The 14,748-nt window shown below is 37.1% G+C and overlaps 3 protein-coding genes across 4 annotated transcripts; all 3 read left to right on the top strand.

Annotated features, from left to right (window-relative positions):
• Positions 1 to 270: 270 nt before the first annotated feature.
• Positions 271 to 3,956, top strand: rusf1 (RUS family member 1). Of its 2 annotated transcripts, XM_079641967.1 has the most exons (15): positions 271 to 374; positions 459 to 613; positions 744 to 821; positions 971 to 1,085; positions 1,166 to 1,211; positions 1,299 to 1,331; positions 1,422 to 1,527; positions 1,816 to 1,917; positions 2,213 to 2,283; positions 2,362 to 2,546; positions 2,892 to 2,949; positions 3,044 to 3,108; positions 3,192 to 3,317; positions 3,403 to 3,468; positions 3,560 to 3,956. In XM_079641967.1, the coding sequence occupies exons 2-15, from the start codon at positions 464 to 466 to the stop codon at positions 3,643 to 3,645; spliced, it is 1,287 nt and encodes a 428-aa protein (XP_079498093.1). In that variant the 5' UTR covers positions 271 to 374; positions 459 to 463; the 3' UTR covers positions 3,646 to 3,956. The 2 variants fall into 2 exon arrangements, with proteins under 2 accessions (XP_079498093.1, XP_079498092.1); XM_079641966.1 differs by having other exon boundaries at positions 284 to 613.
• A 171-nt stretch (positions 3,957 to 4,127) lies between these two features.
• Positions 4,128 to 7,901, top strand: LOC307014180 (uncharacterized protein). The gene is made up of 12 exons (XM_079641968.1): positions 4,128 to 4,448; positions 4,943 to 5,144; positions 5,289 to 5,321; positions 5,450 to 5,565; positions 5,657 to 5,768; positions 6,000 to 6,032; positions 6,126 to 6,167; positions 6,272 to 6,505; positions 6,738 to 6,841; positions 7,011 to 7,176; positions 7,268 to 7,330; positions 7,575 to 7,901. Exons 1-11 carry the CDS (start codon positions 4,384 to 4,386, stop codon positions 7,310 to 7,312), a joined length of 1,152 nt encoding a protein of 383 aa, XP_079498094.1. The 5' UTR covers positions 4,128 to 4,383; the 3' UTR covers positions 7,313 to 7,330; positions 7,575 to 7,901.
• A 2,449-nt stretch (positions 7,902 to 10,350) lies between these two features.
• Positions 10,351 to 14,592, top strand: elob (elongin B). The gene is made up of 4 exons (XM_079645944.1): positions 10,351 to 10,436; positions 12,200 to 12,334; positions 12,810 to 12,918; positions 13,081 to 14,592. The coding sequence occupies exons 1-4, from the start codon at positions 10,434 to 10,436 to the stop codon at positions 13,191 to 13,193; spliced, it is 360 nt and encodes a 119-aa protein (XP_079502070.1). The 5' UTR covers positions 10,351 to 10,433; the 3' UTR covers positions 13,194 to 14,592.
• Positions 14,593 to 14,748: the final 156 nt, after the last annotated feature.

Raw genomic sequence — 14,748 nt, 5'->3', positions numbered from 1 at the left:
CTTAATCTGTATCTGATCAAAAATAATTTACTTTGTCGGCATTCATATAAATAATTCAAGATGGACTAGTTTTTTATTGCAAAATCAAGTATTGAATACATTTTTTTTAAAAAGTGTTTTTAAAAAAAATGGTACTTCTCTATTTATTTATTTTTTTAAATGCCAGTGACTTCTATTTAGTATTTTCAAATCAGGAGTTTTCAACCCTTATTAATTATTGGACCGTTTCCATAAACTCCGCCTTAGACTCCCAATTGACCAATCAGCAATCTCCAACCTGTGAACGCGGAAATAAACACGGAAGCGCGTCATAGATAAACACGACACGTATATTGTGTCGATTTTCATGCTGTACGAACATAAATGGGCTAAAAGTAAATACATTCCAGCAGATTTCACATTGTAGTATAATTCTGCTTTTTAGTTTAGTCAGCCCGCGTGTCTCTTTGTCCTCACAGGCTAAATGGAGACGGACAGATGTGTGGTTCTGGCCACAGAGAGATATGGCAGCTCCGAGTCCTGGAAGTATTGTGCAGGCGATGCAATGTTAGAGAGGACAAGAGACGAGAGGGAAGGGGAATCAAGAGGAAACATCATTGTTCGAAGTTTCAAAGTAAGGATTTATAAGCTTTCTATGTCCAATAAAATAAAATATGAGATGTAAAATCTGGACTGGAAAATATATTCAAAATCCAAGATCCAACTCTCCCCCCTGAGACACACATTTGAACTTCTTATTTCAGAGTGTCTTTCTGCCTCAAGGCTATCCAGAAAGCGTCAGTGAGGATTACGTGCACTACCAGTTTTGGGATACTGTGCAGGTACAGTAAATGGTTCACCACAACAATTAAGATCATCACCTTCTTCATCAGATGAAAACTCCTGTCCCTTCTCTCTCTCTCTCTCTCTCTCTCTCTCTCTCTCTCTCTCTCTCTCTCTCTCTCTCTCTCTCTCTCTCTCTCTCTCTCAGGCTTTCTGCAGCTCTCTGTCAGGGACTCTGGCCACTCAAGCTTCTCTCAAAGGTGTGGGTGTTGGAAACCAAGAGGCAACAGTGGCAGCAGCCACAGTGACCTGGCTACTAAGAGGTGACACCTTGAAAAATACCATTATTGTACATTTCTCTTGCATTGGGAGTGCAACTTTTGAAAGAATGTTTCTCCTGCAGATGGAACTGGCATGTTGGGAAGAATCCTCTTCGCTTGGCAGAAAGGGTAGGCTCATATTTTATATTATATTTGTGCCCCTTTTTCACTGATGTCAATTTCGCTTTATGATCAGTTTTGTTGTCTTTATTTCAGGAGTAAACTAGACTCTGAGGCCAAAAAATGGAGGTATGCATGGTGAAGAGGCACTAAATGAAGACAATTAACAGTCTACGGTCTGCTCATTAACTTGAACTTTTTCTTTTAAATTCTTACCAGACTTTTTGCTGATGTTCTCAATGACATTGCCATGTTCATGGAAATATCGGCTCCATACTTTCCTGCTTGCTTTACCCTGATTGTGTGTACTGCAGGTGTATTCAAGGTAAAAGGACACCTTTTAAATAACTTTAGCCCAATGTGATTACAGTTTAAAACTTGGAGTCACCGTTTTCTTCTCTAAGATAAACACTTTTCTAAATAAGTGAACCTTGAGCTTTGTTTTTCGAAGATGAATGTTTGATTTCACAATATCAAGAACAATCATTCAAATACCGACTGTTAATACACTTCTAAATTCACAAATACCAGTCATAAAGAAACAGACTCCTGACAAATAAGCTTTAACTAGTGGTTCCCAAACTGATACAAGACTCCTGCGCATCTTCTCCAGTCTCTTGTTGGAGTGGCAGGCGGTGCGACCAGAGCTGCTCTGACGGTTCACCAGGCTCGCAGAGACAACATGGCTGACATCTCCGCCAAAGATGGCAGTCAGGTATTCAACTTATACAATTTATTTTGTCAGACTTTTTATTGTAGATAAGGGGGAACAGCTTGATTACTTGTGAAGAATAACATTGTGGTTTGGTGACAATGATCCATAAAGTACAATACCAGGCCCTTGATTATGAACTTCAATAGATTTATGCCAGAATGGATTTTGCAGATATGCATGTTCTACTGTAACATATCTAAACAGTTTCATTTCATAACAACTACTTTCTCACATTTCTGATGTGCTTGCAAAGAAGGAAAGTAATTCTTGTCATCGTAACTTTAATTCCTCACAGGAGACTTTAGTGAATCTGGCTGGACTACTGATCAGTTTAATCCTCATTCCCCTTGTCACTGATAATCCAATGTAAGTGTTGTTATAGATGAATAATTACCATAAGATTATTATACAGTGAATCATATTTGACCTCTTTCTCCCCCTCAGACTGACTCTCAGCCTCTTCTTCTTCTTCACCATCCTCCATCTCTTCGCCAACTACAAGGCTGTGCGCGCGGTTGTCATGGATACCTTTAACGAGGCGAGGCTTTCAATCGTGCTGCAGCAGTACCTTCGAAACAAACAGATCCTGTGTCCACTGGAGGCCAATCAGAGAGAACCAGTTCTTCTGGGTAATAATAATGAGTTTGCTGACATTTGATTGACTATTTTATGTATTATGTAACATACAGTACAATTTAGATATTATTAATACTTGTCATTTTATTGTCTTTTTTCCTTTTGAAATAACTTATAAACCTATATATGTTATAACTATATAACAGTTACATAATTTCCTGATACTATGTGAAAACATTCAGCATTTTATTGAAGTCATGCATTATTTAGTTATGCCTGAATGTAAGCTGTTTTGTCTTAAAGTAAAAAAGTAGTTTCAGCGATGATACGCAATAAATGTCAATATGATAACTCTGAGCATTCAAAATTAAGATATGTTCCTTTTTTTCTCTCTCCAGAGTTTAGGAAAACTATGCCAATAAAACTTGGAGTGAGGCTACAGGAGGTTGTACAAAGGTAATATCAGGTTTCACTAAAAACAAAACAATAATGAAACAACAATACATTCTCAACAAAATGTAGTAAAATGTATTTGCTTATTATTTTGAAGTCCGGCTGAACTGAATTTGGCTTTGAAGGAAAACAACCTGCCTTACCTGTTGGGAGTAAGAAATGGTATGTAATCTTTCAATCCCCACTACAGAAAAACTTGATAAAAAGCTATAAAACATTCCTTAACCCTGCTGTGTTCTTCTCAGGATGTGTACATGTTTGTTTGAGACCAGAAGCATCAGTACATGATGAAATCAGAGCGATGTGCCAAGCTGTGTGGCTCAGCAGCGTCCTGAGCCCTCTGACTTCCAGAGATCATCTGAAACAGAAGAGTAAGCCTTTACCTCCATTCATTTCTTTACCTTACATAAATAAAAAAGATTTTTCGGATTCACATGCTTTATTATGTTTCAAAAGGTAACTGGGAAATGGTGCATGAGAGTCACATGTTGATGCACACCATTTTCAATCCATTTCTCACAGGTGAGCACTAAACAGTTTTAACGTACATATCACCAACGTTACCCTGTGTAGTTTTAACATTTGAACACATTTTTTCTCTTATAAATTCCAGGTGTGGAAGCTGCAGGATGGGACATAAAACGAACTTTACTTGACTGGGACGAGTGGAGAGTGGAGTGGAAAACAAAAAGCAATTGAGCTGTGAGACTTCTGCAGTGCATTGTTTATTGAACATTTCTTAATGATAATTAAACATTGACATTTTTAAGTATCCCTTGTTTGATATTTTTTGTAATCAATTTGTATGATAAATGTAAAAGGAAAAAAATATTTTTGTATGTGAGGACTTTGATTTTTACGGGTATATTAAAATTCAAAGCTGGGGGGTCAGTGAGTGAATGTTAATTGAAGGGGATTGCTCAAGTTTTTTTTCATTATTGTCTTCAACTGTACAATACATTGCATGTAAATGTGTTTAAATGTGTCAAATGAACAAAATATGACTGCCATTCAATATGTTATCCATGAGGTGGCGTTGCAGGAGATTCCTTTCTGTTCCTGTGCAAGAAACAACATCCGTTAGAGAAACCTTTGTGTCTCACATTTTGTAGGTGGAAAATAAGCACTTCCGGTTCGTGTATTTAATGAACGTATGCCGTCAATTATTCAACAACAGGGTTGAATCTTTATATATACATTCTATGGGTTGAATACAAGAAAAGTACACATTCACATCTAAAGAACCGCTAAATAGTATTTAATTTCTGTAGGGTTTATTTTAGACTTAAAAGGTTTCAAACCCCTCATGATATTATTTTGAAAATTCTGACCGGATATTGAAGTGGTATTTTCTTTTTACTTGACTACTCTATCAAACAAATATCTTGGCCACAATATCAGTGTGTTAGTCTCAAATTAAACAACCTTGTGTCCTAAATGGGAAGATATAAATGTGCTTACAATTGCGAAAGCTCCAGCGAGACCGATGTGAAGTATTTTAAGTGAGTTTTACCATTATTCACTCGTAAACAGGGAAGACCTTGCAGATTTGTGGAAAGTTAAGCTAATTTAGCTAACAAACATCAGCATGAATCACATTAGGTAGCCACTTTTTGGTTTCCCGGCGTAGTGTTTCCAGCTCGTTTTTATGTTTTATCTAGCAATGCTTTTTAAGTATAAAAGTAAACATGATGAGCCTAATGGGGTATAGAAAAAGTCATTGACATCTTTATTTCTTGCTCTTTCAAAATGAAAATAACGCACATTTCAAATATCATTTTAAACAGTCTGGACTCTCTGTGAAAATGTAGTCATAATTTGACAATTGTATGGGTTTTTGTTAACGAGTTGTTCTATGTGGTCTAATGGTTTCACCAATTTGAAAGTGGGTTTTAGACAGACACTGTTAATTTGATGAATTGCAAATAGAAAAATTCAAGGCAAATGTTACAGTCTTTAAAATGATAATAAGTTAATAATGTCTGTGCTACTGTAGGTTTCCCCTGTACAATCCCAGAAAACTGAAAAAATGGCTTCTCAACATGAAGTGGAAGGACTGGACGCCATCTCGCTTCTCAGTGCTGTGCATCGACCACTTTGAGGAACAATGCATCGACAGATCAGGAAAATGTGTGAAACTGCTTGAAGATGCAGTTCCAACCATGTTTTCATCCCCTGGCGATGCACAGAAAAGGAAGGTTTGTATGTTGCCAACATTTTTTTCAGAACAAGATATTTAAATTCTTTAATTGGCTAGCTGCTTCATCAAAAAAACGTCTTTGTCCTTTCTTGATCATTCTCTAATATATATCTCATATGTAATTACTGTCCACCTGATGTAGGGTTCCAGCACCCCAAGAAGTAAGAGGAACAAGGTGAGAGCATATTATATTGACATTTAACTGTAATAAAACATTTGAGCTTTCTTTGACTGAAGTTAAAAATATAAATCAGGGACCTCAATCTCTGAAACAGTGTGTGGTTTTCTGCATTGTGAACGCAGCCCCCTGGTGTTAAAGCCTCTCACACGAGTCCACCTCAGTCTCCAACAAGGACTCCTGTCAAGGCAAAGAGAAGAGTCCAGAGCAAAGAAGCCAGACAGACAGAAGAGCCTGCTGGGTATGTTACAATAGAAAGTGTATTTAATCAAGTTTGTACCCATTTGTATTCTTGCCTTTTTAATGCATCTTGTTGTCTTGTTTGATATCAGAGACAAAGACCCAAAAAAGTCAAATGACAAATGGAGGATTATTGTCGATGAAGGGCTGTTGAAGATAGAGTCATTTCCACATTTCTTCCATGGAGATTATTGCGAACCACGTGTAAGTGATGTTATTATATATAAAATATAATTACAAATCAGTGTTTTGATAATTTTAAAAACAGATATATATTTTTTTCATAGCATAAATCAGGGCATGTATGGTATGACATTAGGCAGATTAAAAGCCTTATGTTGTTGGATATTTACCATAATTATTAAGTTTATTATCCATTACTGTTCTTACATTTTTCTAATATGATTATTTTCTATTTTTCACACACACCCTCAGGATATTCAGTGGGCTCCAGATGACAATTTAAGTGTATGTAGTCTTCATGATTTGAAAATCAAATATTTGCCTTTTAAACTTGGACTTCTATATTATGATGTATTTTAAACAAGTGTTCTTCTGTAGTGTTCACAGACAGCGAGTGAAGATCCCGAAAAGTTGATAGAGGTATGTTACTCTGCGATAATCTGATTTTAATGGAAACAAATAAATACAAACTAAATGGATTGGGATTCTTATTGCAATGGCATGTGTGCACGATGTGATGGCAGGTGAACGAGCCGTGGCAGTGGCTTGGCCTGGATGTCAGGGGTCCGCTGCATCAAACACTGAACGGGCACAAATACATCTTGACTGTGACGGACTACTACTCCAAGTGGGTGGAAGCTGTGCCGATGCAGTCTTGCCTCCCTCCAGATGTGGCAAAGCAAATCGTGGACATCATCGCCCACTTTGGATACCCGTTCAGAATCCTCTCCAGACTACCTCATGACATAGTCCACAAAGTGAGTACATTGTTGATTGAATTGATACTTTTGATAACTGCCCCTTTTTAGTCATTGTAATTGCCAGACTTGTAAATAGCTCCCATCTCAATATTCAATTAATCTCACATAACCATACTTTTTTCATAGAAGTTCCTGAAAACTAACCAAACTCCCTACAGATATTAGTTATTGTATTGGTGCAGTATTGTTTCCTTATCGACCAGTTTCTCACATGTACACTGTGTGTTAGATCAACAGAGAACTGAAAGATCAGCTGAAGGTCTCCATGGCTCTTGTTGTCTATCATCAGCAGACGGGCACTTTGGATTTGGTCACACAGCAGATGATTGACAGGTCTGTACTTTACATACAGAGATGATTTGCTCTCTTATTACTATATCTGTATTTCTTTGGTGCATTTCAGAGGTCCAAATGTATGTGTTATGGACACATTAAGGTCACTCCTGGAAAGGAAATGTTTCTTATTATTCCAACATGTTTCCTTTTTGCTGCTCCCTAACAGGATGGTAAGTGATCTAATAGAGGAACATGCGCCCGACTGGGATGTCTATCTGCCTGCCAAGGTTTTCAGTCTGTGCTTCAAAGAGCATTCAAAAACAAAGGAGAGACCCTTTTCAGTGCTCTGCTGTAAGGGACCAGAGCCTGTTCATTCCCCCAGAGGACTGGATGTAAGTGAAGGTTCAAAGCATTTGACTTGTCTATGATGAATACACACACGCTGTAAAATGACTCTTGTTTTCTTGCCTGTTTGTTCCACAGTATGTTTACTCCAAGATCCGGGAGAGTGCTTTTGTTGTGAGATAAATATTTAAAGTTTATTTGGTGAGTTGAATACATTTTCAAACTTTTATGTGTCCAAATCTATGGTCCAAATGCATACCACATTTTTATATAATATTAAGACAATTCTGGTGTGCTGGTGAATCATTTTGGCATTTTTTAAGGTGTTATCCAGAAAGAGAAATTCAATGAATTTGAAAACATTTTAAGACAAGTTTGAGGATATTAGGGTATTTTTTAACAGTTTACTTTGATGTTACCAATTGTTTCTATTATTGTTTTACAGGTCAATTGATGTGGAAGGAAATCGGTTGGTGTCATCAACAAAGCGGGGAAGAAGGTTATTTTATGACCGATCAAGAACTGTCATGGAATTGTGCCAGATTTCTGTTGGTGATGTTAGTTTGAGTCTTGTAGATAAAACAATGATTCACGTCAAGATTCTGTGAGTTGGCCCTTCTGTTACATAAGGTCCTAAATTATACTTCTTGAGCAACTGTGAGACAGCTGGAGTCCAGTTATTTTGAGTTTGAACATTTTAGGCCTCTTTGCCTTATTGTTTGTTGTTTATGTATGTAAAATATAAAACATGTATAATAACTTTAAATGAGAATTGTGTTGACTATGTGCAGTGATGCAAATTAGTCGCTTTTCGGCGCCTCCCGCTTTTTTAACGCTGCTTTGGGTGACTTGTGTAATTCGTGGAGAACCGAAGAGTTTTCGTTTTGGGGGGGGGTCCGTTAGTCCGTCCGTTAGTCCGTCCGACTGACAGACAACTTCTCACTTCAAAAAAGAAGAAGAAATCTAGATCGCAAAATAATTAAACAAGCGAGTGCCTGTTTTTCCTGGCCAAGGACAGGTTCCTTGAACACAACACGAGCGTAACGTGTCTTCACGTGGTTATGTCTCGTCTGAAAGGAGTGTAGACTAGAGTGCTTACGGAGAGCACCGGAACGCCGCTCCAGCTCTTCAAATATTGCAGTAGTACCCATAAGGAGCCGTACACATGCCGCAGTGTTTGCGTGGCTGTGTCTTTAGTTGTAAGCACAGTGGCGATCTGTTGTTATTAGCATCTGGTTAGCTAGCTATGCTAACGAATTTAAAGAGCTTTTCTACAACCAGGTGGAAGAGAGCTCTCTCCTGAGAGGCTCAAATAACCTCAGCTCAGTGAGGTTAAGGCACACCTTGATATGATCATTATAATTATTAATGAGACATTAGAGACTAAATGAAAAACAAGAATAGAGTTTAAAAGGGGAGTGATTTGTAAAATATCCCAAAAGAAAAATCTGCTTACAGTTCTGTTTCAAATGGGTGTTGAAAGATGTACCCATGGATCTCCTCATGTTGCTCTCAAAGTGCACCAGATTGATGCGTTTAACTTCAATATTTAAAAAAAAATCTTTCTGGGGGAGCATGCCCCCGGACCCCCCTAGAGGAGGTTAGGTCCCCCCCACTTAAATCATGTTCACATGGATACTAAATACATTTGCACACATCTTGTGTCCATATCTTTCTGTTTTGGTGGTCATGCCACACTGTGCACATGCATGCATGCGCGAGTCATGGCAAGATATCTGGATTAAGAGGTTGCTTTTTCTTTGCACAGCATGAAAGAAAGGCCAAATGAATTGGCTGTGATTTTAGTTTTTTTAAGCAGAGGTTGAGTTCAATCATTTGTACGGCCCTCTGAGGATGTTGTAAAAATTGAAAGGAAAAAGGTTCCCCACCCCTGCTGTAAATAATAATAAAAACCCTTGATTTATAACTTAACATCTCTCTCTCCTATTGATCTGAGTATATTATAAAGAATAGCCAGTTAATTGAAGCATTGTAGCACAGGCCTTTGTCAGATGGTATATTACGCTGTTTTTTTCCTGCTTCGAATAGTTCTCTCTTTTTTCACCATACCTGTGTTTGCATCACTGTATGTGGCATTTTGCAAAATGAGACTATGAAAAAAACACTCCTGCTTAGTCTGTGTTTTTGAAATAAATCAACTTTTCAGCAGTCAGCTTTATGTGTTAACATGAAAAAGCTTTTACACAAATAGGAAATCTTTTGGAGGAGAAAAAAACGAAAACACTGTCTATGTTTCAGGAGCATGTTTCAAGTGACACATTTTCTAGTATGCCCATTCTATTTTATTTAGTTTATAAATTATAATTGTTTTATTATTAAAACCACCTTTCTAAGTAGTATTTACCTGTTTGTGTAGGTGTTTAAATGATTGTAATTCTTTCTGTATCACACTTTGATGCAGCCTCTTATCTGCCAACCAGATGTCATTACAGAAAAACAGACATCTTTCACATTTTGTCACACCTTGCTTAATTTGTTATTCTCAGCTGCTGTCAGTTCAGCTGTCACACTCACTGCAGTGACAGCTGCCTCGGGCTGAGAGGAGGAAGTTTAGTTCTTCCACATGAAGAAAAGCAACCATTTAAAATAAACACCTGTTTGTTTCACTAGGGAGGGAGACATGCTGAAGGCTTATCATTGGTTTGATGATGAATCTCTGTTGTCTCCATATATAGCTCCATTTCTTTCTTGAGACATGAAAGTGGGGTTTTACTTTAGCAAATTGACTTGCATGTAAAACTGAACAAACATATATAATGTGAATTTGAAAGTATAATTGTGTCGAACTTTAAAAACCACAAATCACATTTCTAGTATCACAGATCAATAATACATAAATATCTTTATTGAATTTAGTAGAAAATAAATAACAACACCCCATTTCTTTGAATGTAAAATAAGAAGCTGGGGAATAGGATATATAAATCCCCTAAATTAAATTAATGTGGAATTATACACATAAAAGTCCCCTGAAATAAATAAAAGTCCTTTGAAAACCTTTTTGTTTGAAAATCGATTTCTTATTCAACCACGTTATCTCATGTATATGTTTCCATGCATTTATTTATAAACTCAGTGGCTTTTTTAATTTATTCCAGCATATATTTCTAAAGAATCTTTTTATTTAAATATTAAATCAAATCCAAAGTAACATTAGAATAAGAGGGTTAGAGTGCCGCCACCTGCTGGTTGGTGTTGGAGTTGTTCTGCCTCTGCTGTGATCTCAGTTGTCGCTGTGCGGTGGAGGCAGTTTTTTTTTTCTGTGTGCAACCAACCGCAAGAAATGGTGAGTGAGGAAAACAGATACAGCTCACAGTGTAATTGCCTGTCGACTAACCAAACCTTACTTTAATTTCTCATTCAGACATTGTCTGAGCTTAAAAATACATGCTGACGGTTGGTAAACTAAGCCTGTCATATAAAACGGTCCTCCTAAAGCTGATGCCTTTGTTTAGCTAACGCTTGCTGGCATGAGTTAGCTTCCTTACGTTGGTTAACGTCAACATTGTAGCTCAGATAGCTTCGACTGGGCTTTGCAGTGCTAGAATTAATATCAAGGAACGCAGAGCAGGGTCCAAAACAAATGGCATATATATTAGCATTGTTTTTAAAAAGTGACAGCTCAAACAACAAACTTTGCTTTTGATGAAATGGCTAGCTTACCATGAAGAAGCTAACTAGCTGAAGTTGACAGGGACGATAGCTGCTGTAGCTCAGCTAACGTTGTTATCTACAAAACGACATCTATTAAAATAAACTTGATGTCAACATTTACATGTATGCATACCAGTGTGTCCAGTGGTAACTTTTTTATCGAGGAAGCTAAAGTACTGCAGCTAACAGTTGGTTTACCGACCACCTTAGTAGCCAGAGCTAAGCTAACCTAGCTCGTTTTGACGCTAGCTAGCAGCTGCTATGGCAAGTCTGTTAATCATTTTATCGAAGTACACTCTTTGCATTGATATGCACAATAACTTGACTACTTTTTAAAATGGTACTTTTATCTAGTCAGAATGAAAATAAAAGACATCCACAACAACATTCTTATCAGTATAAATGGTATTTCAAGACATAGATCTACAACTTTTGATTGTAGTAGTCAACATTTAATTTAAGAAACCAGTTTAAACCCTTAAAAAGTGTAAGTTGCCAAGAATAATTAAACTAAATAACCAAACTGCTGTCCCTGCCAGCTTCACTACAACTTCCACACATTTACATATGTTTACTGATTTTTTCTGAACACTGATAATGTTAAAATAAATTGTGCATTTTATTTTCCCGATTTTCACAAATAACCACATAGCAATATCTTCAGTTTGTCACAATCTCATGTATGTGTTAAAGACAATGAAACAGCCTATCAACCTACTGAAAACCATAAGCAAATAAAGTAGATCATAAAATGCCAATAACTCAGGCTAAACTCCAAAATCTTCACCTTTACTACTACCTATATGTTATTAATGCCAGGGAGAAGGTTTTGTAACAGTTGCACCATATTATAAAATTAATAAACACATATTTATATAAACATAGGAAGTTGAAGCATTTTAACTTTGATAAGCTGTCAAGTGCATGCAGTTACATTCATAAAAAATAAGCTCTCTGCTACTCAAACTGTTTGGTATTAGTACTTTTACATAACTCAGTTATGTAAAACTCATAACGTTTGGGTTCTTACCATTACTGCATGTCATTGGTTGGTACATTATATGATTTTGCATCACATGTCCAACTTGTTATGTTAAAGTGTGATGCCTTTTTTCACAGCTTGTCTGAAACACCAGTATGATGTCATAAATGACCTACATTTTTCAGTTCATATCACTGTAATAATCTGCAATTTACAGAGACTAGAGAACATTCATAAAGATGTTGCTTCATGAAATGACTCGGATAAACCAGTTTAACTTCAGGATGTAACGTTCCTAATCTGCTTTTGTTTTATTGATGTTCGTGCTGGAATCTTTTTTTTAAAAGTAAAGAATATTCCTTGAAGTCATCAGTGCCTCATGTCCAGTTTTTCCTCTGTGACTTTTCTTTCAGGATGTGTTTCTTATGATCCGACGTAACAAGACAACCATCTTCACAGATGCCAAAGAGTCAACCACAGTCTATGAACTCAAGCGCATTGTGGAAGGCGTTTTAAAGAGGCCACCTGAAGATCAGAAACTTTACAAGGTAAATGACCTGTCCTTAATAGGGAAATGTTAGTTAGTGGACCACTTTCAATTTCCATTGTCATATTTGTCAGTGAATTGAACATATTCAGCCTTCTTACTTTTGGACAGACAAAACAACCATATCAAAACGTCACTTTTGGCTATGAGATACTTTTAATGGGATCTTTTTAAAACGTGTATGTCTGTATTTAATATATGTGCAATGTTACAATTCAATGAACTAACTGCTACTGTATATGATCATATTTGATCAATGTGATGAATTGCATCTGTTGGGTTCACTATATGAATAAAAACAGAGATACCTTTCTAACTATTTTAGATATCACTGTCAGTCCTCAGTCCTAGATCTCTTCAGATGCCTTGAACTCTATCTTTGTAAAGGCTGTTACTTTATACTGTGTGACTCACTGTGTTAAATATAAAGTGAATCAAGCTCGACACTACACCATTTTCTACATTTTCTTTACCAGGATGACGTGATGCTCAATGACAGTCAAACTCTTGGGAACTGTGGCTTTACGAATCAAACAGCCCGACCTCAGGCCCCAGCAACGGTGGGATTAGCCTTCCGTCTGAGTGGTAAGTAGTGTAGCCTTTAATCGACCCCATGTTAAAACATTTTCAGGTAGTTTTGTTATTTAAATACCATCAATTCATTTGTTTTTTTGTGTGCCCTGGTTTACTCCGTTTTGTAAACTCTTTCTCTCTTTTCACTGTTGTCACTTTCTGTCATTCTCCCAGATGATTCATTTGAGCAGCTGAGGCTCGAGTCTTTCTCCACTCCCCCAGAGCTCCCTGACGTAATGAAGCCCCAGGACTCGGGCAGCACAGCCAACGAGCAGGCTGTACAGTGAGGGAGGGGGCAGGGAGACCAAAGGGACACACGGGGGTCGGAGGGTGAATGCACGGATTGGAGGGAGGGTAGAATTTTGGGAAGTGATGCTTCCAAGGGTGAGTTTTACCATGCCGACAACAGATCTTCAGCTGGGCATAAACAGTTACAAACACGGATACCCTTTGATGTAAATGTGAGGGTGGGTGCTTCAAAGTGGTTTATTTGTCCTGAAATCAGTGAACGCATGCTAGATAAATTGATAATTTCACACAAGACCCTTCAGATTCCTGGAGGGCTTGTCACAACACTGTCAGTCATCCATGGGTTTGGTAACGACTGAACATGATAAATTGTACCTCGTATTTAATTCATTCTAGTCTTTATTTGGGGTAAGGTTATTGCTGCCTTACTTGTGTTTTTTATTTTTGCTGGCTTAAACGTTGGAGTTGATGAGGTGTGACATTTTTAGGCTTTATGTTTGTGTGTTTCTTTATTAAACTATTACTAGGATTTAACATGTTTTTGGATGGATATTTGTTGCAACAATAGCTTGGATTTTGTGAATTTCTAAGTTACCATCTGTATTTCAAAAACAACCATAGTAATCTGAAATAAAATAGATGAACTTGTTGGCAGGAGATCTGGCATTAAGATGAGCATTTTCCAGGTTCTTTACCAATCAGTAGTTGTAGTTGTCCTACTGTAGCTGCTCACAGAAGTTACTGAGACTGAATGCACTCATTGGTATTTACAACACAAGTTACGCTGGCATGGACCTGGTGTTGAATGTGAAGTTCGACAGGCAGCAATCAAAAAATTAATTAAGAGTGATCTTTTTTTTTTACCTTGGGACCTTACCAATTTCCTCTCCAATGTTTATTGCAGCTGATGACATCTTGGAGATGTTGATGAGATCTTGACTTTAATCAGTGGGTTTAATTGTTTCCAGTAAACCTAAACCGTTTTAATGGAACAGGAAGTTTGTCATGTGCAAAGTTATGAACCGTGCCTTTGAATAGCTGGCTGCACATCTGACTCTGCATTTTACCAGAATCCCTTCCTATTAAGGTTTAGTTCATGCTGCAACTTGTGTTGTATTATACCCGATTACCTTATTTCTTATAGTTTTCCTTAAGTTAAAAGGGGAATTATTATCTACACATTGAATGAAATCAAAAAATCTGATCAAAAGCTGTATAATCAAATTTAAATATAACACTGGGTCTTGTGATCTAGAAAACTACACTTAAAGAAACAACTAAAACCCTCTATTAGTTACAACAGGAAATTACATTCTGACCGTGGGTTGTTGAATAACATGGTTGACATTAACATTTGCAAGTGGAGGCTGTTAAACAGTAGGAAATGATCAAAGTTGCACTTGTAAATGATTTCAACATTAAAACATCTGTTTTTCACCCCTGTGCACTGTGGTGTTTTGTATACAGTCCAAGGTAAACACAAGATAGTTATAGATATTGCATTATTTTGTGCCAACTAAAAATAATTATTGATTTTGCTTTACATTTTATCATACAGTTTTTACTTGCAGTGCTAAGAGTCAGCTTCATATG

Source organism: Notothenia rossii (assembly GCF_949606895.1).
Source record: "Notothenia rossii genome assembly, chromosome: 8".
Classification (NCBI taxonomy): Eukaryota; Metazoa; Chordata; class Actinopteri; order Perciformes; family Nototheniidae; genus Notothenia; species Notothenia rossii.
This window is presented reverse-complemented; position numbering and strand designations above follow the sequence as displayed.

What these genes read in the sequence shown, in the direction of transcription:
- rusf1 (XM_079641967.1), top strand. Translation starts at nt 464, where the DNA reads ATGGAGACGGACAGATGTGTGGTTCTGGCCACAGAGAGATATGGCAGC. An exon ending in AGTTTTGGGATACTGTGCAG is followed by an intron (nt 822 to 970) that starts GTACAGTAAATG and finishes TCTCTCTCTCAG; the next exon opens with GCTTTCTGCAGCTCTCTGTC. An exon ending in AGATCATCTGAAACAGAAGA is followed by an intron (nt 3,318 to 3,402) that starts GTAAGCCTTTAC and finishes ATGTTTCAAAAG; the next exon opens with GTAACTGGGAAATGGTGCAT.
- LOC307014180 (XM_079641968.1), top strand. Translation starts at nt 4,384, where the DNA reads ATGGGAAGATATAAATGTGCTTACAATTGCGAAAGCTCCAGCGAGACC. An exon ending in CAAGAAGTAAGAGGAACAAG is followed by an intron (nt 5,322 to 5,449) that starts GTGAGAGCATAT and finishes TTGTGAACGCAG; the next exon opens with CCCCCTGGTGTTAAAGCCTC. An exon ending in GAGATTATTGCGAACCACGT is followed by an intron (nt 5,769 to 5,999) that starts GTAAGTGATGTT and finishes ACACACCCTCAG; the next exon opens with GATATTCAGTGGGCTCCAGA.
- elob (XM_079645944.1), top strand. An exon ending in AAGATCAGAAACTTTACAAG is followed by an intron (nt 12,335 to 12,809) that starts GTAAATGACCTG and finishes TTTCTTTACCAG; the next exon opens with GATGACGTGATGCTCAATGA. An exon ending in ATTAGCCTTCCGTCTGAGTG is followed by an intron (nt 12,919 to 13,080) that starts GTAAGTAGTGTA and finishes TCATTCTCCCAG; the next exon opens with ATGATTCATTTGAGCAGCTG.